The following is a 27,332-nucleotide window of genomic DNA, read 5'->3' on the forward strand; positions in this document are numbered from 1 at the left end:
AACAATCAGTTATGATCAAAACAGTGCTGCAATTCTCTGAAATATCTGGCTTCACAGCTTTAAAATGATTGTTGTTTTTCCTTACCTCCCCATTCCTTAAAGGAACTGCAGCTGGAGTTAATTTGAGAAACCGTGTTCCTTAAAACTTTAAAAAAAGGGCATACCTGTAATTTCCCCACCCTGACTTCCTCCTTTAGGTTACTATACCTCTTACATACGTTACGAACATCTTTCTCACCTTGTTTGGCAATGACGTCTATATGTCTCTGCAGTTATAAAATGTTACCTTCCCCAAATAATGTTTGAATCTCAGTGCCTACTTAATACAATAGCTACCATATAGTAAAAATAACAGTAACGGGTGGCCTCCAACTATTAAATACCTATATCATTTCTAGCACTGCTAGGCACTTTGTATATATTAATATTTCTATGGAGTGGGGATGGAGCACCAACTAGCCCCCATGGCTGCCACTCCAGAGCCCGGCAAGCCCGGGAAGGGGAAGTCATTTAAGCTCCTAGGAATTTTAGATGTTGATAACATTCCCTGTGCAAGGGGCTCCGTATTATATGGTTCATTAGGATCTGTTGTGGCTGGCCCCGGACATTTTTTGTTAACTAGAATTAGAAGATCACGCCTGTAATCCTAGCACTCTGGGAGGCCAAGGCGGGTGGATCATTTGAGCTCAGGAGTTCGAGACCAGCCTGAGCAAGAGCGAGACTCCGTCTCTACTAAAAAAATAGAAAGAAATTAGCTGGACAACTAAAAATATATAGAAAAAATTAGCCGGGCATGGTAGAGCATGCCTGTAATCCCAGCTACTCGGGAGGCTGAAGCAGGAGGATCACTTGAGCCCAGGAGTTTGAGGTTGCTGTGAGCTAGGCTGACCCCACGGCACTCACTCTAGCCCAGGCAACAGAGTGAGACTCTGTCTCAAAAAAAAAAAAAGATCATGTGACGTTGGAATAGGAGGATTTATTTTGGTGACTTTAGGATGCAGGTTCCATTGCAAGTATAATTATGTAAAGCAAAGAATACAGGAAAGAACTGCCAGAGAAGGAATTAAAAATATTATATGAAAACACTCACCTTGATCCTAAAAGAAAACAAACCAACAGCGACAGCAGCAATTAAGCAATCTTGAGCACATAAAACCAAACATAACTCCCTGATGTCAAGAAGAACAAAGCTGATATTAATCACATAAAACATTTTATGTACCGTAAGGTCATAATCAAGTAAATAAAGTATGTGTGAGTTGTAAAAAAAATATTTCTAATTCTCACAATCAAGCTCAGAAGGTATTATCATTCCCACTTTATAGTTGCCAAAACAGACTTAAAGAAGGAATTACCTAAAACCATTGAGCTAGAAGAACCTAGGTCTACTTGAATCCAAATTTCTCCAACTTTCCACTACTGCAAAAGATCAAGATCTAAATCAAGGGTTTTCAAATTGCAGATCACAACCAATTTGTGCATAAGATAGTAGTGGGTCATAACCTTTTTTAATGAAATCAACAATATAAGTACATCACATGAAGGGCAAATACCACTTCATGAAACTCTAATTTCAGTTTTATTATACACACACATGTACAAGGCAGCAATGTTGAATGTGTACCTTACTGTGCATAACAGGCAATAAAAAGTCTAAAAGCCAGGGACCTAAATAAGCATTGTCTTTATTACTGTTGTAAGCATTGACATATCCTCTCAATTTTTCATCAAAAGCCTGATGTTTAAAACATTTGAGCAATAAAATCCATCACCATGTCCTAAATATATTACCAAAAATAAACAGATAAATAAACAAGGCTTAAAAGGTGTTACATGAAAAGGCATTTGTCTTCCCCACTGACAAAGTATATTCCAAAACTACATTGCACAACCATTAAGATGGCAAAGAAGAAAAATGAACTATTTCTTACAATCCCTTCCCCGCCCCAGGGCTTTTACTAAATCATTTTCAAAAATGTTTCCCTGCTTTGCTATGCTTCACTAAAGGTAACAGCCCAATTTTGTCAGTTTTCTGACCATTTTCATGAGTGATTAGATAAATATTCTCCGATATATACTGTCTCTTAAAAAAAAAATGGGTTCACTCACATGTATAACCTTATACACAAAAAGAGCATTCAGCAGGTGATGGCAAGCAATATGACTACAGTTATGCATGCTTTCTTCAATAAGAGGACATAAGCCCAGAGAACAGCAGTGGGCATTATGGCATACACTGAAAATTAAAGTGTTCTTTGTTATGGGAGCAAAGAGATAATGTATGAATTCTTCTAAGGCACTATGCAAAAAGAAATGATCCAGGTTAAGAGAAAAATATGTTGGGGGACTTTTAGAATTAGTCACAAATCAGTCAACTACAATTCAAGGCAGAAGACTGAATAAATATATCTATGGCTCTTCCTTCCCAAGGCCCACCAAAATGGCAGGGAAAAGATTTAGATTAAAATGAAACAAGAGCAGAAATACACCAGAGCACTGGCCCCTCTGAAGTACTTAAAGACACCAGTTATCAAGGAATAGGGTACCACTGTGCCTGCTGACTCCTCACCCACATTCTATAGAAGGGGCACTGCTGGTCCACAATGCTCCTGACTCCACTTCACCGAACCTATCGCCAAAACTACCATTCAAAAGAGAAGCCACACAGAAAAAGAACTACATGCTGCAGCAGAAAACACACATCAACCGCCCATACTATCCAAAAATCTATCAAATACAGGCCAAAACCTAATAGAATAAAAGAGAAGGAGCGAGATGAACAGACGTAATTGTTAACAGAGAGAATAGAATCTAGGAAAAACATATTTTAATTCTCACTAATATCTTCAGAGGGACTGAAGAAAACAACGCAAAATAAAAGTAGGCCATATTTAAGAAAGAAGCAACAGTAATGGCTATTGAAAATCATTAAAGCATAAAAAAAGTAAGTGTAGTTAATAAAATGGGCATGACTAAACACCAAATTATTTATCTATGACACCATTTCACAGAATGTAAAGAAAAAAAAACTGTAAGTAAAAAAGTAAAATGTGACAGTCTAGGGGGAGTCCAACATCCACTTACATAAGGCACTCAAAAGTGAAGAGAGATGGAGAGTAATCAAAAAAGGGGCAAGTTAAACTTTCCAAGAGCTAGAGAAAAATGAGTTGTCAAATTTAAAAGATTTATATCATGACATGATAAAGGTTAAAAAGCACTGCTCTCACAAGTCAGATTTATCATCAAGTCAAAACAAAGACATTTCAGACATTCAAGAATTAAAATTTTACTCGTATGAATAAACTGAAAAGGCACAACAGCAAAACAAAAAAGGGACTCAAGAACACACAATATGAGGTAAAGAGAAACAGTGGCAGCTGAGTATGAACCAGACATAACAAGTGAAAAACAAAACAGGATATACTTGTCATTGATAATGAGAGATTCTCCTTTAACAGCAAAAGTTTAATAACACAGTATATTTCCTTCCTTATAAATATTACATAATAAATAAGTCATAACAATTAGTAACTTTGTTTTCCAATTTTTAATCATCCCATGGAGGGGGGTAGTTACAAAACTAATCAGTTGCAAACTATAATCCTTAACCTGTTAAAAATAATATATTTTTTAAAGCTAGAAAGAGGAAGAAAATATAAGGAAGAATAAAAGCATTAACTTCCTCAAAGCTTTCACATAAAATGTATCCTATGGTTAATCTATCAAGAAATAAGAGTCGCTGGTATAATTTATTATTTAAAGTAACTAAAGCAAGCAAGAAATAAACAGAACTGTTAACAGCGGCTGCCTCTAGCAGTATGGGGGAGGGAGGAGGAAAAGATATTCGTAGTTTTGTTCATACCAGTCTGTACTATTTGGAGTTTTTCTATCACATGCATGCATTACTTTTAAATAATTTAAAAACTGACTTTGATTTCTAAAAAGTATGGTATATGCAGAAATTAGAATACTAGGTAGCCATTAAGAATAAGATAATATCCCCAATATATTAGATTACCAAGTCAACAGAACAGTATGCGTATGATCCCAATTGCTATTAAACCATATATAAGTAAGCCATATTAAAAATTTTTCCCATTTTTATACACATCTGAAAGCACACAAAACACATTTACTAAGTTATACACCAAACTCTTAACAACAGCTGCCTTCAGTGAATTAAATGAGCTCAAACAGAACTTTTACAAGTCACTTTATTGTATACAGCTGTTCTATTTGGTTGGTTCACTTATTTTTATAGTACATCTATATGGCATATAAAAGATAAACTGCTGGGGGGGGTAGTGTCTCAAAAGATATTTATACATCCATGCTCACAGCACCATTATTCACAATAGCCAAAATGTGGAAGCAACCAAAGTGTCCATCAACAGATGAATGAATAAACAAAATGTGGTCTATATATACAACGGGGTATTATTCAGCCTAAAAATAACCAAATTCTTGGGCTAAAATGAAGGTGTAGGTAAAATAAAAATAAATACATAAATAAAAAAAAAATTCTGATACAGGCTACAACATAGATGAACTGTAATGAAAAAGACAAACACTGTATGGTCAAATTCATAAAGACAGAAAGAAGAACAGTGGTGGCCAGTAGCTGGGAAGTGGGAGGCATGGGAAGTTGCTCTTTAATGGTCACAGAGTTTCAGTTCTGCCAGATAAAAAGAGTTCTGGAGATATGGTGGCACAACAACATGAATGTACTTAACACTACTGAAATGTATATTTAAAAATGGTTAGGATGGTAAATTTTGTTATGTGTATTTCACAATTAAAAATGAGTTTAAAAAGTGGAATAAAAATTTTAAAATTTAGCCAGCGTGCTGGTACATACCTGCAGTCCCAGCTACTCAGGAGGCTGAGAGAGAAGGATCACTTGAGCTCAGGCGTTAAGAAGCTGCAGTAAGCTATGACAGTGCCACTGCACTCCAGCCTGGGTGACAGAGCAAGACCCTGTCTCTAAAAATAAATAAATACATAAATAAAATTAAATCTAAATATTTTTATTTAAAATTAAAATATAAATAAATAAAACATGAGGTAAAAATGATGTTAGTAGCATCTTCATTAGTTCGTGGATTCTGTATTTGTGCATTTGCCTGCTTGCTAAAATTTATAAGTAACCCAAAAATTAATACTTGTGGCACTTTTCAGGTCATATGCAGACATGCACAGAATGCAGAAAAACTGGAGTTGCCCATCACACACTTACCCAGCTGAGGTCAAACAAGGCAGCATTCTGCCTTCTGGTTTCAGCCATCACATGTAAACAAATGTCTTTGTGTGGTCTCTTCAATGCCACATTTTTGCATTTGTGTGTTGCATTGTGCTAAAGTGCTATCTAGTGTTGCTAAGTGCAAGAAGGCTGTGATGTACCTTATATAGAAAATATGTGTGGCAAATAAGCTTTGTTCATAAATGGGTTATAGCACTGTTGGCTCTAAGTGCAATGTTAATGAATGAATATATATTAAATAAGGTGTTTACACAGAAACACACAAAACATTGTAATTGGCTGGGCATGGTGGCTCACGCCTGTAATCCTAGCACTCTGGGAGGCTGATGCAAGAGGATCACTCAAGGTCAGGAGTTCAAGACCAGCCTGAGCAAGAGTGAGCTCCTGTCTCTACTAAAAATAGAAAGAAATTAGCTGGACAACTCAAAAATATATAGAAAAAATTAGCCAGGCATGGTGGTGCATGCCTGTAGTCCCAGCTACTTGGGAGGCTGAAGCAGGAGGATTGCTCGATCCCAGGAGTTTGAGGTTGCTGTGAGCTAGGCTGATGCCATGGCACTTTAACCCAGGCAACAGAGCAAGACTCTGTTTCAAAAAAAAAAAAAAAAAAAAACATTATTACTGATTAGTTCACAAAAAAAAATGTGACCAGAGGCTCGCAGGAACCTAACCCTGTATTTCCCCAGAAGCAATGGCTCCATGTTTGCTAATTTAGTGTTCATAGGAACTTTATAGAATATAAGTACTGTGAATAATGAAAATCAACTGTATTTATCTATAAGTCCAAAAAAGGAGTATTACAGCAAAAAATATTAATTCTTATCAACCACTTAAATCTTAATGTGACTTTTAAAACTTTTAAAGGCTAATGAAGCTTTTTTTTTTTTTTTTTTTTTTACAGTGCATGAAGTAATGCTGGGGGAAATATTTACTCCTAAACTTAAAAATATCAGCTAACCTTTATTGAATACTTATGTGGCAGGCTTTATACTAAGCATTTTAACTTTTTTTTTTTTTACTAGTCAAGTGCACTAGTGAGAAGGGGAGAAAGAGTAGAATGAATAGTTCAATATGTAACTGACTGTGAATAATCAAGTGAGATGACTCACTACCTTCGGACCAGCCTTAACTATTTCTTAAGTATGAAAAGCACTTAGCTCAGTCCCTGCACAGAGTAAAAATTCAGTAATGTAGGACGATATTTATCTCATTCAATTCTTATAACCACCCTGTGAGGTAGGTGTATGAGCAAACCTTCAAGGCAATGGGAATATGAGAAAATTATCTAATTGGTTAGGTTTGAGTTCAGTGAGGACACAATTATATAAGATGGGACTCTGATAGTTCATTCAGGCTGTAACAAAATTATCAGCTGTGATCATCTATAATGAAGTGCCTACTGAAAACAAGGCTTTGGGCACCAAGTGGAGACTGCAGTAGAAAACTGTGAAGGGCATGATGTAGCTATACAAGGACAGTGGAGTGGGACCACTGCTTCTAATAGCACTGGAGAGAGTTCAAAAAAAAAAAAAAAAAGTGGCCCAGGCACAGTGGCTCATACCTGTAATCCTAGCACTTTGGGAGGTGGGAGCATCACTTGAGACCAAGAGTTTGAGGTTGCTGTGAGCAAAGACGACACCACTGCACTCTTGCCTGAGCAATAGAGTGAGACCCTATCTCCAAAAAAAAAAAAAAATAGGGGAGGGGTAGGGTGGTGGCAGCATGGGCCTGCAGAAGGATCACTTGAGCCCAAGAGTTTGGAAAAGAAAGAGAGAGAGGCATATTCACAGTATAAATTCTTGATTCATGGCACTGACCAAAAAGGCAGTTACTAAGTATGACATAAAAGAATCTTTCTCCATTCTCTAAAGCAGGAGTCAACAAATTATTTTCTGTAAAGGGCCAGATAGTGACTTTTATTTAAGGCCATACATAGGTCTCTGTTGTGACTACCCAAGTGTGTTGTTCTGAAGTAAAAGTAGCCATAACCTATACATAAATAAATTAGTATGGCTATGTTCCAATAAAACTTCACATATGAAAATTTAAATTTCATATGATTTTCACTTGTCATGAAACATCATTCTTTTCATTTTTTTTCTATGATTCAAAAACGTGAAAAACATTTTTAACTTGTAGGTTACACAAAATCAGGTGGCAGGCCACATTTGGCCTTCACGCTGCAGTTTGCCAACCCCTACTCTAAAGCTTTCAAAGCCAAAAATCAAATGCATAGTCTGGTTTTGCTGATTATTTAGTTGTAACATCAAGTGGTGCCAGGCAAGGTTAAAGAAATAGGAGTCTCGTGGTTACCAAACTGTTTGTCTGCAAGAACCTTGGAAAGTCCCTAAAACCATACCTAAAACCATAATAAAGGACATTCTACTATATTATGTGATCTGTACCAGAAATATGAAAACTACAATCCGAGGTCCAAATCTGAACCATTGCATTTCTGTAAATAAAGTTTTATAGGAACACAAACATGCTCATTTATATATTATACATTCTATGCTGCTTTAGCACTACAATGGCAGCACTGGGTAGTTTTTTTTTTTTCCAGTGACTATGTATACTATATCTGGCCCCCTAGAGAAAAAGTTTGCTGACCCTATATCTATACAAACAATCAACTATGGCATACAGAGAGGCCTGACAAAGGGGACATAAGCCACCAACATGGAAAAAAACCAGACTCTCAAGGTTCCCAGACCCAGAACCTAGAATGAAAGTAAGGCAAAATACCCTTTAGACAAGGCTCTATAATTACACCACAAGTACTGTGATTTTCCTGTTGGCTTTCCACAAAGATCAACGGCCACTTATTGAAATACCCAGACCTATCTGAGACTATAAAATCTAACTCAAACTAATCTCTGAGGACCTAGATAGCACCACTGTGATACACTTGTCAGAATGACGGATTACAGTGGTCAAATAATACATGTTTTGACCCAAGTCTATTTATCAGAGAGTGGATCAATCCTCTCATTTCATGGTTATTTCCCCCAGGTGTTGAATGTAGAGTTGCAAAGGGTAGTCTCAGTTTACCATCAGCTGGCAAAATCGCCACATTGATGCCATGATGGAGTGGCAGGGTGGTAGTTTATCAGAAGAGGTCAGGTAGAGATCCCTGGAGCTCTCTCTCCAAACAAAATTAATATTGCACTCTCTGGATAATTATCAAAGAAGTGAAAAATGCAAGGGGTTGCAATCCCTAGCAGGTATCTACTTAATACAACTGTCTGGCTAATGAAGAACACAAATATTCTTAGAGAATGACAGTATTTTAATCTTTAGAGGCAAAGCCGGTATCCAAATATGATGTTTAGTGCAGTACCTGGTACACAGCAAATGGTTTCTCTATCTCTACAAACAGAACTCTGAAAGCAATTTGCTTTCATTTGGCTTGGACAGCAGTACACAATCACTGTATTGCCTCAGGTTAAGTCAATTTTCCAGCTTTCACATGATCTTAAATTATTTCACCACACCACTGGACATCATGCTGGTCCACTACACTGGTAACATCAGGCCAGAAGGACTTTGTGAGGAGCAGCAGTACTCTAGATGCCTTGACAGACATGCATGCCAGAAAACAGAAAATAAGTAAGGAGAAAATATAGGGTCCTGTGAACACTAAACGAAGTTCTAGAGGCCAATGGACTATGGCATGTCAGGACAGCCCCTCCAGAGTGAAACACAAATCACTGCACATTATATGTCCTACAACTAAGAAGCAAAAGCTTGCTGGGCCTCTTTAGATATTGAAAACAACATACACCAATTTGTGTGTGCTGCTCTGTTCCATTCACTAAGTAATCTGAAATCCTACAATTTTAAGTGTGGCCCATAGGAAGAGAAAATTCTGTAACCAATCCAAGCTGCAGTACAATTAGCTCTGTCACTTGACCATGATGATTCTATGACTACAATGCAATGATGCTCCATGTGTCAACTGATTAGTGCCATCAGGAGCCACTGGCAAACCCCTTTAGAAGAATATCAACAAAGACACCCAAGGGTTTTTAAGGCAAAGTCATGCCTTCTTTGTCAAACCAAGATTCTCTTTGAAAAAAGTTCTCATACTTTTGGTATACTTGCAATGGTAAAGAATAAAGATCTAACCACAGGTGATATCTGAGCTGCACATCTGGAATTATCATCATCTGATCCATCAAGTTAAAGCTGATGTGACAAACACGCCATCATCATGTGTTAACGGTATACACAGGACAGTATTCAGGCTGATTGTGAAGCATGAGGAGAGGGCTTACATTTTCAGGGTATCTACTCCTGATAAAATGCTATTTCTTCCTCAAATAAGACCTATACTATTAACAAATAAGGGGATTCTTTTACGATTTGCTAACTGAAAAGGAAAAAATATGATCCTAGATTACAGACAACTCTGCACCATATGCTGGTATCACCCAGAAACTGACTCTTTTAATCATACTGCCCCATCTGGGGTAGCTCTTAAAGGAAAGTTAAAAAGAGAAATCCTCCCAATGGGAAAAACACCTTATGGTCCATATTGTCAAGAAGCAGAAAGAAAGTGAGATACATACCACTTCCTGAATGGGATCTAATCATGTGGCTAGACTTCCAGGTCAGGTCCTCACAAGAAACAAGTATGGGGAATGAATTTGATATGTAGCTGCAAAAAGGAGCAATATATTTCATAGTCTTTTCAGATTGCTAAGGCTATTATTCTTTGATATTATACCAAAACTCAACAACTGATAGTTTCGTCAAGGTTCACTGCAATGTGAAATCTTAAATCCTATTAATGAAATTTTCATACTCTTACATTAAAATCTGCTGTTTTGGCAACATTGAATAGACCTTTTACCCATGCATGATTTTTTAACATCATGCATCAATTAGAAAATATTGGTCTACTGAGTCAAGCAGATCTCCCAAATGTTGGCATTTCATTGTAAAGCACAAAAAATTTCAAAATTACATTCGCTACTATCATTACCAAGCTCATCAGAAAAAGCCTAAGTATACTGGCAAGCTGTCAATTTTGCAGTAGCTAATAATTTTCCAAAATCCTAATTTTCAATTGAAATCTCAGATTTTATCATTGGAAACAAACACTGTCAGTTGTTTTCCTTAAAGGATCACTTTGTCCATTTGAAAAAATGTCTGTCAAATGCTCATGTCAGAATAACCACGGTGAATCATTGTTCAAGTAAAAATGAAAAGAGGCTAGTTTAGCTCATAACTCAAATAATCACACGCTTTCCCTGTGACAGCCATCATAATTCTACAGTCAGAGGTGTTTTATTGAACACTTCTCATTTCATCACAGACTGTTAAAAAGATGCATGCTCTTAGAAGTTTTTTGTATACAGTAAATATGTGGTAGTGGTAAAGAATACAGTTTGAAGCAACTGTACTGATTTTTCCTAATCAGCAAGTTTTCCAAAGCATTTTTTTTTTTCTTTTTGGAGACAGGGTCTCGCTCTGTTGCTCAGGTTAGATTACAGTGGCATCATCATAGTTCACTGCAAACTCAAATTTCTGGGCTCCAGTGATCCTCCTCAGCCTTCCTAGTAGCTGGGACTACAGGTGCGCACAACCACACCCAGCTATTGTTTCTATTTTTTGTCAAGACAGGTCTCCCTCTTGCTCAGGCTGGTCTCAAACTCCTGGCTTCAAGCAATCCTCCCACTTCAGCCTCTCAAAGTGCTAGGATTATAGGTGTGAGCCACCATGCCCAGCCCAAAGCATCACTCTTGAGACACAGTACAAATGTCAATACAGTGAAAAAAGCACTTATGATTATTAAATTAGTTTTAACCATAACATGGTCCTGGGTTCAATAGGCAGCACTTTAATGAACCACTATTTCACTAACACAAAAATGTATTTCTCAACTTTCATTATGTCAGATTTGGGTTGGCTACAGGTATCTTCTTCATTCTGGAATCTAGCAAAAGAAACAGCCTTTATCTGGCACTGTTTTTCTTGGGGCAGAGGAAAATAAGTAAAACTTGCTTAATGCAAGTGGCCCCTACAGCTTTATGATGGATATCACTTCTATTCATCTTCCATCACCCAAAAACAAGTTCCATGGGCAAGCCTGATGTCAACAGGAACAAGAAAGTATCCCTCCCATAGGTAGGGGTTCCTGTAGAGATGCCTAGTAAAGAAGAGAAGCAATTATTTTTAATAATCCAATCTACTATAAGCAACAGGTTCCCCCTCACCTCCACACCAAACAGTACTGTATTTCACAGGGGACAAACTGCCACCTGGTAGCAAGATGGTAACACTCAGGATCTTTCCACCATGAAGAAACTTAGCTCTGTGAAAACGACATTTAGCTTTCATAAACAACCTTATTATTCTGGCTACCCTGGAAACAAGTCCATTATTTATAATACTTTCGTTTCGAATGGAGAATGAGCTTTATGTTCTAAATAACGAATTCACATACCACCTTAGAACACAAACTTTTCATGAATTGTAGAATTTTTAGGTGAGAGCGTGTTCCAGCTGTTTGAAGTTGACAAAAGGAAGTAAGTATGCTGATGCGGGGGACAAGTAAGTGTCTGTTTTTACGGACATCTATCATATTCATCACTACTAAAAGCTTGAAGAGACTTTCTAATTTGTACATATTTCTACATTTTGGAGATTGATCTACCACCTAGTGAAGAAATTAGAATTTAAGATTCCTCCTTTATAGCTGGGGACATAGCATATTATTCAATCTCTAAAATAAATTTTCAAGAGACCCTGATTTGGAAGTAAGCAATGGTAGAGCTTCCATTTTTGCTCATGCTCAAGGCAGCAGATACATCTGGCTTTTGATGGTGGCAGCAGCCAAAGTTAGCCAGTTCTCAGTGTTGCAATTAAGAGTACCTGTCAATGAAACAGCACCGAAGGCAACAACAGCAGTAGCATCTGCAACCAAATTGAGTATCTGGCATTTAGTGCTCAGTATGAGTGGCTTTCTCAAACATAGTTCTACAGTATAGTTTTGGGCAATGTTCCCAGAAGGTGGACTTAGATCTGTATCTCCAACACTCCCCAATGATCCTGTAAGCTACCTGTATCACTTAATAATCCCTTACTCTGATTACAATAGGTACATTCTGTTGCTTACAAATGAAGAACTATAATATATAATTATTCTCATTTTACATATAAGAAACAGATTAAAATGGCTAAGTACTTTACTGACAACAGGAACAGGCTTCTTAGATTTCAAAGCTTTTTTGCTTGTTTTATAATGTACTAATTGTACAATTACTTTAATAGTACAGGAAAGCAACTTAAACAAATTTATCATCACTGCTCTAAAACAGGAGCTGGTACACTATGGCCCATGGGCCAAATCCATTCTGCTTTTATATGGCCCACAAGCTAAGAATAGTTTTTTACAGTTTTAAATGGCTGGGAGGGGAAAGAACATGAAAAGCATATGAACTTCAATTTCAGTGTATAATAAATAAAATTTTATTGGAAAACAGCCATTCCTATTCATTCACATTCTGTCTATGGCTGGTTCCCATTTCAACAACAGACTTGAGTAGTTGACTAAAATATTCACTATCTGACCCTTTACAGGAAAGTGTGTTGACCTCTGCTCTAAAAATTACTCTATTATAACTATGGAAATGCCAATGTAAATAAATCTTAAAGCAGGTAAATATATATTTGTATCATTCCAAATTATCTACTTTGAGAATGACATATGTAGCATACTACACAATTCACCCAATAATTAAAGTTAAACCAGGAAGGCCCATTTTTTCTCCTGCCTATCTGATTCCATAGCAAGGGTATCAAACTAGAAGTTAGTGTCAAAAGGGGCTGTTTTCAGAACAATCAGGATGATGGTAACCAAGAGCCAAATGCACCCCTAATTATTCACCATCCCCAGAAACTGAAAAGGTCAGTAGTAAGGGAGATATTTTTAAAAAATTAAATAATTGGCCTTGAGTTTTAAAGGGATGTATGACAGAACAGTAGTCAGGAACACAGAAGAGGGGCAAACAGTGCAGTGTCAAAAGGGTTGACATTTAGCAGAGAATAAAGAAAGAATTCCTTAAAACTAAGCAAATTGAGCCAAAAAGAACAGAAATTCACTGGCCAATGACTAGAACGTGCAGCTGCTAAGAAATGCTCACAGTAGGATGGTTGCCTTTATGCATGCCAAAATCCAGAGACCAAAAGTTACCAGGTCATTAAAACTGAAAATTGACAAGTTTTATAAACTTTCCTCCTCTTTCAAGCAACTACAGATTCAGTTACCTAGCAAAACAAAAAATCTTTTTAAAACACTGTCTTTCCCTGTCATGCAGTTTAATGTAGAATTTTTCTTCCCATTTGTTGGTAGTATCCCAGGTCTACCTGACTATCCCCAGCCCCAAAAATGACCTTCTGTGTAGAAAAATATGTCCTGTAAGCCTTTGACCAAGTAGCTGAAAAGGCAACTAAGAGAAAGTAATTATCTAAGAACACTGACATAATCCCAGTTAAGGTAGGCTGGGAATGAAGTAGAAGGAGATATTAATAAGGAGAAATAGTACCAAAGTTTTTCTTTATTGTACCTTCATTTAAAAATTAAGACACAAATTGGAACAACCTGTCACAATCTGAGGTCTGATCTCATTATATTGGAACATGAGTTGGTTATTCAGAACTGAAAACATACCCTCTCCTGAAAATAAGGTTATATGTGATATACTTGTTTCTAAGCTAATAATAATAAACAAAAAAACTCTGTAGAATCACAGAATCATAAGTCACTTTACAGATCATGTTCAGCTCCTTTATTTCACAGATAATGCTGCTGTGGTGATGAGAAAGTTGAGTCACTTGCACAGGGTCCCACACATAAGTCCAGCTTTCTATCAGAAAATTTTAAAAAATTAAAAATAACTCAAAACTGGTAAGATTCAAAGATTCACAGCCACAAGAAAAATAAAAACAACTGCACAATAATTCCTGTCCCTGACACCAGCAGGACATTTCCATTGGAAGTCCTCATGAAAGGACATCATTAAATAATAAATAGCATCTTCAATAAAATAAAATTCTAGCCCAACAGGCCCTTAATACACAAAGAACATATCTTATTAATAAAATCTTCATAAAATCTCTGAATATAGCTACAGGCCCACAGTTCGCAACTGAGCCACACAGGCACAAACTTACAAAGGGACCCACAGGAATAAAGAACTGTAGGCATCTCATCAAAAGCAATGCAAGGCAGAATATACTGGAAAGACTTTAAAGTGCTCAAGTAAAAAGGTGACAACACATAATTCTATACCCAGTGAAAATAACCTTCAAAAATGAAACAAAGACTTTACCAGACAAACTAAATCTTATAGAATTTCTCACCAAGGAACTTAACTAAAAGAAATGTTAAAGGAAGTCCTTCAGCAGAAAGAAAACAACACATACAGGGAGAAACTTCAATCTACCTAAGGGAATGTAGAGTGCCAGCATTATTAAATGTACATGCAAATATAAAAGACTTTCATTTTTTAAATTTCTCTAGATGGTTATTAGCTGTTTAAAGTAAAAATAATAATATACCTGGTGCTTATAACATCTGCATAAATAAAACGTACAGCAAAACCAGTACCAAAAAGGGAGAGAAACAGATGTATACTATAAGAGTCTAACACTGTATGTGACATGCTATCATTTTACTTGAACACAGACTGTAAAAAGCATCCAAAAATTAAATTCTAGGGTAGTCACTAAAATCAAAAAAGTAAACAAAGAAGTATGGCTAAAAAGCCAATAGTATAAATAAAATGAAGTGCTAAAAATTACTAAATCAACAAGGCAAGAAAAAGAAAGACATGAGACAAATAGAAAACAATACCAAGATGGTATAAATTTAACCACATTAGAAATAACATTATATGTAAATTATCTAAGTCCCATAAAAAGAGAGATTGCCAGCCAAGATTAAAAAACAAAAATCCAACCACATGCTGTTTAAAAGAATCCTACATTAACTATGAAAACAGATTAAAAGTAAAAGAATGGAAAATATAAATCATGCAAAAAGTAGAGATAAGAAAGTTGTAAGTGTAAATCGATTACATTAATACTGAACAAGGTATTTTAGGAGAAGCACTAAGAAAAACAGTTAATAATGATAAAGTGATTAATCCATGTCAACAACAAAAAAATCCTAAATGTGTGCACCTAACAACTTAACTTGGAAATACATGATATGCAGAGAGAAACAGATAAATCACATTTAGAATGGGAGATTAAAACTCTTCCCTCTGTAAACAATAAACATAAAATCAATAATACAGAAGATCTGAACATTTGACTAACTTGATTCAAATTGATATTTACAGAAAACATCATCCAACAAAAACAGAATACAAAATCTAAGTGAAAATAAAACATTAACAAAATAGATGACATGCACAGCTTTAAAACAGATATAAAGCTAAAAGATTATTTTAGAGTATTTTCTCTGACCTCAAAGGAAAGACTTGTACAAAGTTTCCAAATTTTGAAATTAGATAAACACACTCCTAAAATGAACATAGCATCAAAGAAGAAATCACAAGGAAAATTAGAAATCATTTTGAATTACATGAAAATGAAAAAAGCCTATCAAAAATTGTGGAATGCAGCTAAAGAAGCTCTTAAAGGAAAATTAATGGTTCTAAATGCTCTATAATACAAAAAAACCAGGATTTGCTATCACTGATCTGTGAATAAGTTTAAGAAGCTAGAAAAAGGGCAGCAAACTAAACTCACTAATTAGAAGGAAAGAAAAGGCTAAAATCAATACAACAGTAAACGAACACATAATAGAGAAAGAGCAGTGAAACAAGTGTCTTTTAAACAAATCAATAAAATTGATATACCTCTCCTTAAACTGATCAAAAAAGGCATACATTGCTAATTATGAGGAAAGAAAAAAGATAACATAAACAGAGATCCCATACTCATTAAAAGAATACAGATATTAAGCTAATAAATTATATAATTATAAGATATAAAAATCCTTTGAAAGATATGAATTATCAAAAATGACTCAAGAAGGGGTAAAAAAAAAAATCTACATTGTCCTATATCTATAAAAGAAACTTAATTTGTTGTTAAAAATCCTTTCCACAAAGAAAATTCCAGGCCCAGACTGCTTTTCTGATGAACTGTATCAAACATTTAAAGAAAGAATAGCAAACCTACTCAAACTCTCTAAAAAACAGAAAAGGTAAGAGCGTTTCTCAACTCATTTTCTGAAAATTAGCATTATCTTAATACCAAAACCAAAGACAGCAGCAAAAAAAACCCCCCAAAACTATAAATCAATGTCCCTCGTGAACACAGATAGAAAAATTCTTAATAAAATACTAGAAATCAAGTCAACAACATATAAGGAGGATAGTATATCATGATCTGGAATGTAAGCAAGGATGATTTAACATTTGAAAATGAGTAAATGTAATCCACCATATTAAAAACAAAGGAAGGCCAGGGGAGGTGGCTCATGAGTATAATCCTAGCACTTTGGGAGGCAGGAGAATCACTTAAGGGCAGGAGTTCCATACCAACCTGGGCAACATAGCAACACCCCATCTCCACAAAAAAAATTTTTTTAATTAAAAAAATTAAAATTAATTTAAAAAGCTGGGTGTGGTGGCATACACCTGTAGTCCTAGCTACCCAGGAGGCTGAGGCAGAAGGATCCTTGAACCCAAGGAGTTTGAAGTTATGATTGTGCCACTGCACTCCAGTCTGGGTGACAGAGCAAGACCCTGTCTCAATCAGCCAACGAACCAACCAACTAAATGAATAAATAAATAAAGTAAGCAAGCAAGCAAGCAAGCATATATGACCATCACAGTAGATGCAGCAAAAACCTGACAGAATTCAGTGAATGAAAACTCTCAGCAAACTAGCAACAGCCTAAAACATCCTCAATTGGATAAAGAGCATCTATGAAAAACCTATAACTAACATCATATTAGATGGCGAAAGAATGTTTTGCCCCTAAGCTTGGGAACAAGGCAAGAATGTCCTGTATCACCACACACATGCAATGTAGTACTGGAATCCCTAGACAGCTGAAATAAAGCAAGAAACAAAAGGCATACAGATTAGAAAAAATAAATTGCCTTTGTCTACAGACAATATGAACACAAACACAAATGATCATAAATAAGTTGTCTACCAAAAGAAAAGCTGACCTTTGACAAAGATACTAAGGATCTTCAAAAGGCAAAGGATCATTTTTTTTCAACAAATGGTTCTGAAACAACTGGATGGTCACACAGATAAAAAAAATGAACTTCAACCTTTACCTCATACCATACACAAAAATTAAATGATTTTCATTTAATTTTTTATCACAGATCTAAATGTAAAAGTTAAAACTCTAAAACTTCTAAAAAGAAAAGTTTTCTTAAGGCACAAAAAGCAGAAATCAAAGATAGACTAATGGCCAATAAGCATATGAAAAACTGCTCAACATCTCTAATCATCAGGGAAATACAAATCAAAACCAAGAGCTATCACCTAACTCCAGTGAGAATGGCTTTTATCAAAAAGTCCCAAAACAACAGACGCTGGCGTGGATGTGGAAAGGGAACACTTTCACACTGTTGGTGGGACTGCAAACTAGTACAACCTCTATGGAAAGTAGCAAGAAGATACCTCAAAGAACTGAGAGTAGACTTACCATTTGATCCAGCAATCCCACTTCTGGGTGTTTACCCAAAGGAAAAAAAGACATTTTATAAAAAAGACACTTGCCACTCGAATGTTTATAGCAGCACAATTCATAATCGCAAAGATGTGGAAATAGTCCAAGTGCCCATCAATACATTAATAAGATGTGGCATATGTATACCATGGAGTATACTACTTAGCCATTAAAACAAAAATGGTAAACTAATACCTTTTGTAACAACCTGGATGGAACTGGAGACCATCCTTTTAAGTGAAGTATCACAAGAATGGAAAAACAAAAACCACATGAACTCACTACTAAATTGGAACTAACAGATCAACATTCATGTACATATGGTAGTAAAATTCAACAGAAATCAAGCAGATGGGAGGTGGAAGGAGGGGATAGGTGAATTCACACCTAACAAGTACAATGCACACTATCTGGGTGATGGACACACTTACAATTTTGACTCAATCTGTAGAAAAGCAATTCATGTAGCCAAAACGTTTGTACCCCCATAATATTCTTAAATTTAAAAAAATAAAAAAAAAATTTAAATTATAAAAACCTGGACTTCATCAAAATTTAAAATTTCTACTCTACAAAAAAGAGTATAAAAAGGAATAAAAAAAAAAGCCATATAGCAAAAAAAAATCTATGTAGTTCTGACAAGACCCGTAGCCAGTATAAAGAAAGTTCCAATTATATGAAGACATACAACCCAAATTTTTAAATGAGCAAAATATTTGAACAGTCCACAAAAGATACATGAATGTCATCAAGGAAATAAAAATTAAAACACAAGGAAATACTACTACACACTAGAATGTAGCTCAAAGCTGGAAAGAACAGCTAACATGGTGGCTCATGCCTGTAAGCACAGCACCCTGGGAGGTGGAGGCAGGAGGATTGTGTGAGCCCAGGAGTTTGAGCCCAGTCTGAGCAAGAGCGAGACCCCAACTCTACAAAAGAGATAGAAAAATTAGTCGTGGTGGCACTCACCTGTAGTTCGAGCTACTTGGGAGGCTGAGGCAAGAGGATCACTTGAGCCCAGGAATTTGAGGTTGCAGTGAGCTATGATGATGCCACTGCACTCTAGCCCAGGCAAAGGAAAGAGACTCTGTCTCAAAAAACAAAAAACAAAAAACAAAAAGCTGGAAATAACACAAATGTCCATCCACCAGAATGGACAAAAAAAATTGTGGTGCATCCATACAATGGGATGGTATCTCAGAAATAAAAATGAACTAACTAGTGCTATAGGCAATAGAGAGAGAGTGGGAAGGAGGCAGAGAGGAAGCAAAGAAAGAAAAGGAAGAGAAAGAAGCCAACCACAAAATACATAGTGTATTTACTTTTTATTCCTGCTATAACAAATTACCACAACCTTAGTAACTTAAAGCAACACAGATTTTTTATCGTATACTTCTGTAAGTTACAAGTGTGACACAGGTCACACTGGGCTAAGTTAAGGTGTAAAGAGGGTCACATAGGCCGGGCGCGGTGGCTCACACCTGTAATCCTAGCACTCTGGGAGGCCAAGGCAGGCAGATCGTTTGAGCTCAGGAGTTTGAGACCAGCCTGAGCAACAGCGAGACCCCATCTCTACTAAAAATAGAAAGAAATTATATGGACAACTAAAAATATATACAGAAAAAATCAGCCAGCCACAGTGGGTCATGCCTGTAGTCCCAGCTACTTGGGAGGCTGAGGCAGGATTGCTTGAGCCCAGGAGTTGAGGTTGCTGTGAGCTAGGCTGACGCCCCAGCACTCTAGCCCAGGCAACAGAGTGAGTGAGACTCTGTCTCAAAAAAAAAAAAAAGAGGGTCACATAATCTTCCAGAAGCTCCTAGGATAGACCTGTTTCTTTTGCCCTTTCCAGACTCTAGAGACAATATTCCCTGGCTCATGGCCCCCATCCTCCATCTTCAAAGCCATTAAAGGTGTATCTCTCCGACCATTCTTCAGTTGTCAGAAGTCCTATCTCCTTCTGACTACAGATTTTAAGGATCTGTGTGATTAGACTAGACCTACCTGCATAATTCATTATATGGTACTATAAAATCTTGAACTTAATGTAAGGAAATAGCATCTTTAATTCAAGTCAGAACACTCCTGGTTATGGGTCATTTTGTTTGTTTAAATGTGGATTGGCTTGGCACTACTCTCTGCATCAAGGCTCTGAACTTAATCACATGTGTAAAATCCCCTTTGTACTGTAAGGTAAAAGATTCACAGGTTCCAAGAGTCAGTGTGGACATCTTTGAGAGGTCTTTATTCTCTCTACCATAAAATGGAATAGAATTCCATTTATATGAGATTTTAGAAAAAGCAAAACTAATCTACAGCATAAGAAAGCAAATCAGTGGTTGCCTGGGATAGGGGTGGAGGGTGGGACTGACTGTAACTGGGAACAAGGAACTTTTACCATCATGAACATGATCTTTGTCTTGAATTATTATTGTTATACAGGTACACACATTTGTATACAAGTCAAAACTCAGTGAATAATACACTTCAAATGAATGGGTTTTATCATACATAAACTATCGCTCAATAAAGTTTATTTAAAAGTCATAAATACTATCTTTGTATTTTGTTTCATTTTAATTAAGTTTCCCCCCAAAGGCTTTAATAGGTTTATTCATAACCTCAGTTTTCAAACCTACCTTTCTCATGTATCTCAAGTCCCCACGATGGCAGTGTTCAGTAAAACAGTCTATATGACAAGAGAGATAATAGTATTTACCACTGAACGGTTTTTGTAACATTATTTCTAAAGAAAAACCTGTTGCAAATTCTAGTGTAAATACAGAAATTTACAGCAAGGCCACAACTCTGGCAGAGGAGCCCTTCGTCCCTATGGTACATTCCTAAATTTTATATTATAAATTAGAGACTGAAAATCCTGTTGCTATGGTGTTGCTTCTAGGAGACAGTTCAAAAGCAGTAAGTAAGAGAAGCTAAGTAGCCAACAAGCCATGTACAGGAGTGATCAGGAAATCACCTACAGTGCTCTCAGTACCCAGTTGAACACCACTAGCTTAAAGAAAACTAGATAACCACTAACAACCCTAAGGTTGTATAAACCCAGAAAATTAACCTAACTTCCCCTCGAGTAATACTAAATAAATATCATTCTTCTACAAACAACTCAATATAAAGCAAGAACAGGAACATCCATCCTAGGGACACATTTAAACGACTAAAACCACTAAAATTACGTATTATCTCCCTACCTCCAAAACTAAAGCTATAAAAATAGAAAACGGTCTCTACAATCATTAGCATTCATAAAGCCTCAATGTAGAGATATCCTGTTAAGAGTTTTAGATCTCCTATTATGAAATGTAAAAAGAACAGGAAGATTTTTTTTTTTAATGCCTGTAGTGACAAAGATGTTTTTTACTTATGTGGCACTCATTTGGATTTTCTCAATGGGCAAAAAGGAGAAATCAGTTCCTGTCATGGGTTTAAAATGCTGAGCCTGATTCCTGCTGCTGAGACAAGTAAATAGCTCACTTCCAATTCTAAATGAACCAGCTTCTTGAAATTATATCAATTCTCTAATGCTAAAAAGATTACTTCAAAAATGGTAACTAAATTACCACTTATAGCACCATTTGGAGTATACATTTTATAAAATAAGGGCTCTCTATTTTAAAATAGATCATGTTCAAGGCTGTTATGAGAATTGCATGATTTATTTAAAAAATACTACATAAAAGTCAATATATATAATTTATACAAATATAAATGACAAGTCTGGTCAAAATAACTACTTGGAAACACCTAGACATAAAATTCTGATCACATTTCCAGCAGCATGGGTTTATGCCATGCTCTCCTTTTTTAAAATAAGTATTTAAGCACCCCTTTCAAGCACTAAAGATATGCCAGTCCTTTTTTTTTTTTTTTTTGAGACAGTGTCTCATTCTGTTGCCCAGGTTACACTGCCGTGGCATCAGCCTAGCTCACAGCAACCTCAAACTCCTGGGCTCAAGCAATCCAACTGCCTCAGCCTCCCAAGTAGCTGGGACTACAGGCATGCACCACCATGCCTGGCTAATTTTTCTACATATATTTGTAGCTGCCTATACAATTTCTTTCTATTTTTTAGTAGAGATGGGGTCTTGCTCTTGCTCAGGCTGGTCTCGAACTCTGAGCTCAAACAATCCGCCCGCCTCGGCCTTATAGGCGTGAGCCACGGTGCCCAGCCCAGTCCTTAAAAACGTAGTGGAAAAGGGAAAAAAGTCACCAAGTAAACAATTACAATCAGTGCTCAGTGTTAAGAAGTACCAGCTCCTATGAGACCAAGAAAGTACTCTCTAAGAAAGTAAGCAAGCAAGTAAGAAGTATGCTTCTAGCCTCCACCTGAAGCACAGGGCCTGGCAAAGACCATGATGATATAAATTTTTAAGACAAGCCATGCTGACCTGAGTTTCAATTTGCTATTTATACATCTTCATAAGGACTCCACATTTTTGTTTGTAGTGGTCAAAGTTAGCATGTTTATCTGTTTAAAATTTTTTATAGCTTTATCAGTAGGTCAAGGTTTCTGATGCCACCACTTTAATGTATCTAACCTCATAGTTTAAATCATGTTTAACTTAATAATATAAAGTAGTGACTAACAGCATGTCTAGAGAGCCAGATTTGCATGTGGCCCTATGTAAATTACTGAGAAAGATGGGGTAAAATTAGGAAGGGAGGGAACAAAATAAGAGTGCTTTCTCTAGGGGCTTAGACAAGTAACATACAAATTTAAGAGTTGCTGGAAGCCCTCTTTTGCTGCTTTGTGGACCAGATACCTAGAAGTATACAGCTGACAGAGAGAAAAAAAGAAAAATAATGTCCAGAACAGTCTCCACTGAGCCCCTAGTTTCCATTCTGTTTCCAATTCCAGGATATATACATGCACCAGGTTTCATGAGATATTTTTCAATGAATTCTCCTTTGTCATCTAGCTCTCAATTATGTTTTCCTATTTGGAACTCAGAGTACTAAATCATAAAATATGTTTAAAGACCTAAAACATTCTCTAGAAATGTAAAATAACAAATTTTAAATGTACATATTAAGTACTAAACAAGCAAAGCCAGCTAAACAATCTTATATACATAAATGTACACATCGTGTACATTTTTTGTTTTGTGTTTGAAAATTTGCTAAATGCTTAACACCATAATATTCCATTTCTGTAATATTCTAAGTTATGTTTTCCTGTTTTTCTGATAGTTTTGCCTATTATCTTAGATAACCCTGTGCTGATTCTTGCCTTCCTCACTTTTTATGTGGTTGTTTTAGGTTTAGAGTCTATGTCCCCTATAAGTTTTCTTTTCCCCAAAACCCTGACTGAAACAAAGATTTTTACAAGCAATAGGCAAACATTATTTCCCACACATACCTCACATTTTTATGTACCTTGTGAGCCAGTTAGGTTAATTCCATTTTTCAATTAATAACATGCAAGTAAAAGATTTTGAACTCAGCAGTAAGCATATAAAATCCCACATAAAAGGTAATAATTATAAAATGACCATCAGCACCAGACTGATTCCCCCAAGCAGCACTGACCAAGGCTGTGAATATTCAGAAGTAAATAATTAAGCTACATATATGGGGGAGGGGTATTCTTCCTTCTCTGAACTAAGAGAAGATGTAAAATACATATGGTAAAAACAGCACTATACAGCAAAGTGACTGGTACCCCATCATTTGTGTTTAAACAATACAGGTGGTCCCCTAGTTACAGACAGAGATATTGTAAGTTCCTAAGAGTGTCGTTAGGTCAGATTTGTATGTAATTCAGATCCCTGATGAACAGCACATATGTAGTAGTAGTAGTAGTAATCATAGCAATACTATAATGGCTCCCATATGGTAATAACAACACGGTGAAATACTGTAATAATAATACTCCTTGTACTGTAATAAATTACAGAAACCATTGTGCTTGCTCTCTTAATTCAAACAAACAGAACACAAAAACAAACTCACACAAAAACTTTAGATAGGAGATAGGAGAAACTTCAAAACAATATTAATGGTTAACACTCACCTAATGTTGCATCAACACTAGGCTAATAGGAATGTTACACTTATTTTGATCTTCTAACCAAATCAATAATAACGTTTCCATTTCAATAATTAATCCACTGTGCTGCTTAGTAATAACTGATGCTTTCATTGGAGCACTGCTTTTCACATGTTCCATTATTCTCACTTTATCCTTTACAATTGTTCCAATACTCAGCGACTGAAGCCTAATGCTTTCCCAATGAATGATAGCGTCTGGCCTTTCTCCCAATGTTTAATTATTTCTACTTTCGCTTCCATTTTGATCACCTTTCTTTTCACTGAAGGCTCACCTGGACTTGCAGTGGACTTCTGCTTTGGAGGCATGGTAGTAAGTGTAAGCATAAACTCAAAAAATCCAATAAAGTTAAGACCGAGGTGATGCTGTGCATAAGTGACCATATAAACAATGAGACTAGCACTAGCTTAAAGAGGCTGCGCCAATGAACCACTTAAGCCATGCAGATTTGTTTACATGCATGGAAGAAACCAGTTTCCAAATTATTAATTATTTAATTATAAATTATCCTTTCGGAGCCCAGTCCTAAGTACGGAATGCCTTAACTTGGGTCGTCCATAACCCAGAGACTGCCTATGCTGGGGAAAGAGTATAAAGCATGTACTTAATTACTTTTATAGATATATAATATATATCTGGAAAGATACAGAGAAAATTGATGACAGTGGTTGGCTCCAGGAAAGTAACTTAGTGGCTGGGGAGTGGGGATACAAAGGAAGAAAGAATATGTCTGAATTTTGAGCAATATGAATATATTACCTAGTCAATAAATCTTTTTTGATGCAGTTACCAACTTCAATTCTTGTCTATCACTTGCTGTACACACAGATACACTTGCATAAATGTATAATGACCATAGATTCCTCCAAAAAAAGCACTGAAATCTGAATTAAACAAGTTTTGTTGATTTATATTATACTTAATTCATAAGAAGTATCAATAGCCTGAACTGATGATATTACAACTGAACAGTAAAAACGCAGCACTACTTATTTTGTCCAAGCACAAAAAAAGATATGTACCTTTACTCGCCCCAAATATATTCTTAATATGTTCCTGAAAAGGAAATTATTTTTCTTTGATCAGAGAATTATTAGCAACAAATCAACTATAGAGAAAGCCAAACAGATGATATACCCTCCTCAACCCCAACCTTTCTTGTACATGCATACACTCAGAAATATACTAATATTTCTAAAACTCTTGTTCCAGAGTTGAGTAAATTTCATCATTGTGCCTTGGACAGTTAAGGCTCTCTCACTTGACATAGAAAATCATTCATGTTGGCCGGGCGCGGTGGCTCACGCCTGTAATCCTAGCACTCTGGGAGGCCGAGGCGGGTGGATCGCTCGAGGTCAGGAGTTCAAGACCAGCCTGAGTGTGAGACCCCGTCTCTACTAAAAATAGAAAGAAATTATCTGGCCAACTAAAATATATATAGAAAAAATTAGCCGGGCATGGTGGCGCATGCCTGTAGTCCCAGCTACTCAGGAGGCTAAGGCAGTAGGATCACTTAAGCGCAGGAGTTTGAGGTTGCTGTGAGCTAGGCTGATGCCACAGCACTCACTCTAGCCAGGGCAACAAAGTGACACTCTGTCTCAAAAAAAAAAAAAAAAGAAAGAAAATCATTCATGTTTAAAAACTATTACAATGTTTGCTATCAAGAATATTCCTTCCTGCAAGGACCCCAAAGTGGCCCCTAAACTGTTAAAACCTGGATGGCTTCTTTTACATATCACCCCCTATTTGAAGGTTTCTTTTTATTTTTAACCCTACTTCTTCTGGAACTGGGCTGCATATAGATTATAAACTACAAGACTATGGTGTCTCCAAATTTTAAATATTCTATACCATTATAAATATATTTCTACTTTAAAATATTTTTAAACATATTTTAGAGTTTCTTGGAGAGTTTCCTTTTTTTGATTTTTTTTTACAATGGCAAAAAAATACATACTGATAGTATAATTTTAGTTAACCTTAATGCCTGCCTCCCTTTCAGTAACTAAAAATTTGTTATGAGTACCAGCTAATGCAATAAGAAAATGATAGATGAGGGCTGGGCACAGTGGCTCACGCCTGTAATGCTAGCACTCTGGGAGGCAGAGTCGGGAGGATAGCTTGAGCTCAGGAGTTCGAGACCAGCCTGAGCAAGAGAGAGACCCCATCTCTACTAAAAGTAGAAAGAAATTAGCCAGGCATAGTGGTGCATGCCTGTAGTCCCAGCTACTCAGGAGGCTGAGGCAGAAGGATTGCTTAAGCCCAGGAGTTTGAGGTTGCTGTGAGCTAGGCTGACGCCATCCCGCTCTATCCTAGGCAACAGAGACTCTGTCTCAAGAAAGAAACAAAAAAAGAAAATGATAGATGGGTAGATGAAGCACAAAGAATTTCTAGGGAAGTGAAAATACTCTGTATGATTCTATAATGCTGGATACATATCATTATACATTTGTCCAAACCTACAGAACATCTAACATTAAAAGTGAAACCCAGTGTAAACTACGACCTTTGGGTGATCATGATGGCAATGTAGGTTCACCAACTGTGACACGTGTACCACTTAGGATGTTGACAATGGGGGATGCTACACATGTGTAGTGCAGGGGGTATATGGGAAATCTCTATACCTTCTTCTCAATTTTGCTGTGAACCTAAAACTGCTCTTAAAAAATGAAGTATTTTTAAAAGATTTTTGTTATAGAACAAAAACACCATCACAAGTTTTACAACTACTGCTTTATACTTTCAAATCATGAAATTGGAAATAACCAATAACTTGCAATATCTTTTCATTTTCATAAGCTAGGTTCTATTTGATGAGATAAATATATAAACACAATGCAATTAGGTCATATTATAATATGGAAACCAGGTTTCTGTAACAGGTAAATTAAAAACTTATGAATCTATTTTTTAAATTAAATTTTAAAGTGTTCACATGGCCACACAAAATTCTGAAAATATATATTACTAATTCAAGTGAAAAAGAATCAACATGGAAGAAACTACAGAAATAAAAACCATTTGCTAACTGCTCCAAATATAACATATTTCACCATCAGTTGTTACTGCTTCACTTGGTGTTCATGAAAGAACAGACCTGAAAATACTGAACTTTTCTCTTTCTACAAAGTAGTGTGACATTTAATATTGGTATTGTAACAGCAACATATACTTTTAAAAATATTTAACTATTAAAATAATGCCAATAGTTTCCGAATTACATTTACCTATTAAACCTAAACGCTCCATTATTTGATTTACAACTATTTAAAGTATGCACTTCATCG

General features: G+C 36.2%; 2 protein-coding genes across 8 annotated transcripts in view; one reads left to right on the forward strand and one right to left on the reverse strand.

Moving 5' to 3' along the window:
- The window catches only part of TBL1XR1 (TBL1X receptor 1), a 167,544-nt gene that overhangs the window by 117,853 nt on the left and 22,359 nt on the right, over positions 1–27,332 (reverse strand). The window contains exon 1 of one of the 6 annotated variants that reach the window (XM_045539707.1): positions 4,859–4,875. The exons of the other annotated variants lie outside the window; for them this stretch is intronic. The gene's annotated coding sequence lies outside the window, so the exon portion shown is untranslated. Of the gene's footprint in view, positions 1–4,858; positions 4,876–27,332 lie in introns of those variants that run through there. 6 annotated transcript variants of the gene reach the window in all.
- Positions 465–1,080, forward strand: LOC123630276 (cytochrome c oxidase assembly protein COX20, mitochondrial-like). Of its 2 annotated transcripts, none has more exons than XM_045539708.1 (2): positions 465–640; positions 951–1,080. In XM_045539708.1, the coding sequence occupies exons 1-2, from the start codon at positions 465–467 to the stop codon at positions 1,078–1,080; spliced, it is 306 nt and encodes a 101-aa protein (XP_045395664.1). The 2 variants fall into 2 exon arrangements, with proteins under 2 accessions (XP_045395664.1, XP_045395665.1); XM_045539709.1 differs by having other exon boundaries at positions 465–625; positions 946–970.

This window comes from Lemur catta, chromosome 1 (genome assembly GCF_020740605.2).
Source record: "Lemur catta isolate mLemCat1 chromosome 1, mLemCat1.pri, whole genome shotgun sequence".
In the NCBI taxonomy this organism is placed as follows: Eukaryota; Metazoa; Chordata; class Mammalia; order Primates; family Lemuridae; genus Lemur; species Lemur catta.

What these genes read in the sequence shown, in the direction of transcription:
- LOC123630276 (XM_045539708.1), top strand. Translation starts at nt 465, where the DNA reads ATGGCTGCCACTCCAGAGCCCGGCAAGCCCGGGAAGGGGAAGTCATTT. An exon ending in AGAATTAGAAGATCACGCCT is followed by an intron (nt 641 to 950) that starts GTAATCCTAGCA and finishes AAAAAAAAAAAG; the next exon opens with ATCATGTGACGTTGGAATAG.